We start from the raw sequence: 4,447 nt of genomic DNA on the forward strand, positions 1-4,447 counted from the left end.
CCAGCTCGCCGCAGCACACTGACTGAATTATCAAGGAGGGGACGCGTTGCGCGCTTGGCACTTGATGCCTGACACCATGGTTGAATTAATACAAGGTTGACCCACGGCGACGACGATTTTTTCGCCGTTCTGCGCATGTCTCGTGTGACGTCAACGTGGGCCAAAAATGTAAACAGTGGAGATCAACAGAGATTTTTTTATACACACATTAATATTATTAGATCATGAGAAGCTTCACACCACAGATCGTACTTTTGATTATGATTTATTCTCGAATGTGCCTTGCAAGCGTTGTCGCTGTTCTGTATTTTTTAGTACTCTCTAGTAGTTCGTAGAAAAAAAACATTTTCAGAATTATAACACGAGTAGAGTAAACTAAGTATATTTATATTTGCGTTGAAGAATATGCCATGTTTGGCCAGTCGCTGATTCTCGTAATGTTGTTGAAAGTAGCCTGATAGGTGGTATAGCATAGCGGTGTCAGCATTAACCCATTACCGCCCGATTTTCTGGGTCAAAAATCACAAATTTAACTATTCCGGTTTTTAGACTCACCTTAAAGCTGACATTCTTACCAGTCTAACGGTACCAAAATCATCTCTGTACGTTGATTTATGCCTTGACGACAGATCGCTAAAGGATTAGGGGTGTTGGAGTTCTTTCAAATTTAAATGTAAAGCTGACATTCTGACCTATACAACGGTACCAAAATCATCTCTGTACGTTGATTTATGTCTTGCCGACGGATCGCGAAAGGGTTAGGGCTGGGGGAGTTCGTTCACATTTAAGATAGGCGAAAATTACCGGCCGGGCAGATAAATAGACGGTCTGAAGGCGCTGATCTTTAGTTACCCGGCTGCTGTCGTGTGTGATGGTGCTCATGCAGTCGTTCCCACCATCCTTGACTGAATTTCAGCTCCAGTAACGTCTAGTCTTGTATCCACGCCACCTTGAATGCCTATTTTGAGGCGCTCGGGACTTTGTCGCGCTCTACTGATCATTCACACTTAATGTCACTGCAGACCTATCTCCTAGAGTTTTTAAGCTACAGCAATGAGAGATATACCGTTCGATTTGAAAATAAATTATCTAGAGATTGGTCGTAGCGTTTTTTTCAATTTCGTTATAGTTTTGAAAATATTTTGAAAAAGGGGGGGGGAATAAATTTTTTTTCGAAAAATGCCCACCCCACGAAAAATGAAAGAAAACGTGAAATTCTTAGAAAACCGGTGTTTATTTAAAGGCGACTTGCAAGTCCGATTTGGCGGTTAAGGGTTTACTCTTAAGTAAGCCGTGGAGCCAACACCCAGCCTCAGCATGCGATAAGTTTATTCAGCCACAGACCAAGAAGCCGCAGAATACGATGGAATCCCGTAATCCAGAACAGTAACACACTGATGAAAGATAATAACGCTGTAGGTCTTCAGCCAATACTCAAGCATGCTCTTTCATAAGCAGGCAGTTCCACATCCGGTTGCACATACTCCGGCCTAACCTCTTCTGGCCTAACATATTCACGCTATCCCGAGTGGGTCCTCATGTGCCGAATAAGTCACGAAAAATTTGCCAGGAGGTCAACGATTTTTTTTTGTTCGCTAATTCTACAACGGTGGAAGATAGATTAGAATTGAAAATTTTGATCTCACTCCACGATGAAGTGCTAAGGACTAATCCTCTAGATGTGGCTCGTGAGTCCGGTGGTTTGAGACCACAGCGAGCTGTGGTTGTTCTGCGATGTTAAGAAACGGCGACAGGCCTACGGCCTAATAAACGCTGAAACCGCTATTATTAGTATTAGTATTAGTATTAGTATTAGTATTAGTATTAGTATTAGTATTAGTATTAGTATTAGTATTAGTATTAGTATAAGTATTAGTATTAGTATTAGTATTAGTATTAGTATTAGTATTAGTATTAGTATTTGTATTAGTATTAGTAACATTAGTATACCCTACTTACTCGTGGTGAAGCCCAACACGGCCATCCATGGGTACGCGCCCAAGGGTACGGGGGTGCCTCCATGTATCTTGTCCCTGGAGACCGCGTGACCGCAGTAGGAGGGCAGCAGTGCCTCGCTGGCTGCCGAGGGTGGAGGACTGTCGGAGGGGCCTGCGCGGGATGTAAGAGTCTCTGGTGTCGAAGGGCAGCACACCTGAACAGATAATAATACGACTACAATAATTTATTATTTTGTATAAAAAATATGTTATAACTTGGACCGATACACCCACGATAGCATGCTACGTCTGGAGTCTAACCAGCGGCTGAGAGATGTTGAACGTTTAGTAAGGGATAGTATCATCTAATAAGCTCGTGTTCAGGATTAATTTATAAATGATACGATAAATCAATACGAAAAATTATATTGAATTTCTGCAAGTAATATAGGGAGTAAAGCTTTTATACACGTAATGTAGCTGTGCCTTATAATACACATGAAGTGAATAGTAAAATGCATTAGTCCGATTTCTATTTATAAAAAAATGGCAACGGGCATTCGTTCCGAAAATCGAATCGGAAAAAATTGGACCTATGCGACAAAAATAAACAGACCTTCATGAAATTTCACAACAAAAATCTTCCAAAAATGATTTCTTTACAAAAATTATATATAAAATATAAGAGTTCCGCTCAAACGCTCATATCTATGAGTACCATCGTTATACTTAGTAAAAGAGCTGCAACGGTCTCCCGAAAATGCTATACATAGCGCATGCTTGGAAGCATTAATTGTCTATCGCCACTGAACATTTGCGATTCATATATGAAGCTAATTTGTACTACAATGTTGCTTTAACAACATGAAGTTGGACAAATAACTTCATGTCTTTTTTCCGTACAAGCGCTGCGGTCGACTACGTACAACAAAGATTGAATTATCTCAGGCCACGAGCAGTGTCCGTATGACACAGGACAAAACATTGAAATAAACGACACATAACGTGACAATAATTAATGACGTTATTAATTTACGTTAATCAATTATAAATGTGCACAACAAACGGCACATCACACGACATAAATTAATTATCCTTAGTACATTACCTTTGCTCGCCTTTTTTCGAACCCACAACCCAGAGACCGTAGTCGGTTCAGTCCGTCCCGGGTTGGACGTCGCAGCAAAGCATTCAGTGCAGGACACTGCCCCAGTAGGACGCAGGAGGAGCCACTCTCGCAACCTCGGTTCACTGGACCATAAATATTTTATTTTTTTTTAATTTTAAGATCAGATTTATAAAAAAGCAGAAATAAATTTGCTAAGATTCCAATTATTTTTTTTTAATTTAGGCTCAGATATATGATATATGTATACAGACAGATACGGCTAGAAGTTTGCGGCAATTCTATCTTGATTTCGTTTCTGAATTTTAAGTTTAGATTACATAGTTGACGCTCCGAGTACAAACGCGTCCAAGGAAAAACTAGATAAAGCTACGGATATATTTATGTTCAGACTTGAAATATCGAACCTGGTGGAAGTCTATAGTAGCTATTTCAAACTAACGTCAGTTTTGGAGAGATCCTGTCAAAAGACCTGTTTTTAAATCTCCTGTTTTGCGTCCAAAGATCGTTGTTTTTAAATCTACAAAAGACCTGTTTTGCGTCATGCAACCCAGTCAAATTTTTTCATTAAAAACATAATTGACATAGATTTATCATAAAGAGGGATTCTCTTGAATCAGCAAAATTTGTTAGTAAAATTGGAAGCTTATTTGAAACTAATGTGACTAAATTAGACTAAGAGTGAATATCTCATCTCCATGAAATTGCCGATTTTCAATGCGAAATGTCATCTATATGTTCATTCGATTTATTGATGCATCGCATCGATAAATAACTCAGTAATTCACTCTTTATTATCTTTCTAAAAATATCTTTAATGCTTAGAAAAATAAGTACTGGATGTACATGGATGCAATAGACCTCTGCTATACATACCTTGTCGTGTAAGTCTCGTGGCGCGAGAGGAGCCGTGCGCACCATACGAAGTCACTATCAGCAGCAGCACGGCAGTGCAGTGCAATATGACATTCATTGCACGGCGTTTTGAGATAATTACTGTCATCATTCAGATACTATCTAATTAATTATTACATCTGCGGTGAAAATATAAATGGCTGAGAGACCTATACTTTTTTACCAGCATTTTTTTTAGCAGGTTTGCCCACCAAAAAGTCCACTAAAGTTTAGTGTTGAACGAATCCTAATCTAAAACTTGCTTTATGTATCATCAAAGTGTTAAGAGTCCTGTTCGGAGGGTCAGATCAGAAGTATACTTCTACATCAGAAGCAACTTTTAGATCAGAAGGATCATTTTAGATCAGAAGGATCATTTTAGACCAGAAGGATCTTATTAGATCAGAAGGATCATTTTAGACCAGAATGATCTTTTTAGATCAGAACAATCATTTTAGATCAGAAGTATCTTTTTAGATCAGAAGTATCT

At 38.9% G+C, this 4,447-nt stretch overlaps 1 protein-coding gene across 1 annotated transcript; it reads right to left on the bottom strand.

The window, feature by feature from the left end:
* Positions 1 to 1,951: 1,951 nt before the first annotated feature.
* On the bottom strand, positions 1,952 to 4,243 carry LOC108667028 (phenoloxidase-activating enzyme 1). The gene is made up of 3 exons (XM_018154010.2): positions 3,940 to 4,243; positions 3,046 to 3,188; positions 1,952 to 2,152 (listed from the first exon to the last, which is right to left on the bottom strand). Exons 1-3 carry the CDS (start codon positions 4,067 to 4,069, stop codon positions 1,952 to 1,954), a joined length of 474 nt encoding a protein of 157 aa, XP_018009499.1. The 5' UTR covers positions 4,070 to 4,243.
* Between the last annotated feature and the right edge of the window lie 204 nt (positions 4,244 to 4,447).

Source organism: Hyalella azteca, unplaced genomic scaffold (assembly GCF_000764305.2).
Source record: "Hyalella azteca isolate HAZT.00-mixed unplaced genomic scaffold, Hazt_2.0.2 contig12049, whole genome shotgun sequence".
Classification (NCBI taxonomy): domain Eukaryota; kingdom Metazoa; phylum Arthropoda; class Malacostraca; order Amphipoda; family Hyalellidae; genus Hyalella; species Hyalella azteca.

What these genes read in the sequence shown, in the direction of transcription:
- LOC108667028 (XM_018154010.2), bottom strand. Translation starts at nt 4,069, where the DNA reads ATGATGACAGTAATTATCTCAAAACGCCGTGCAATGAATGTCATATTG. An exon ending in CACGAGACTTACACGACAAG is followed by an intron (nt 3,189 to 3,939) that starts GTATGTATAGCA and finishes TTTATGGTCCAG; the next exon opens with TGAACCGAGGTTGCGAGAGT. An exon ending in TCGAAAAAAGGCGAGCAAAG is followed by an intron (nt 2,153 to 3,045) that starts GTAATGTACTAA and finishes TTATCTGTTCAG; the next exon opens with GTGTGCTGCCCTTCGACACC.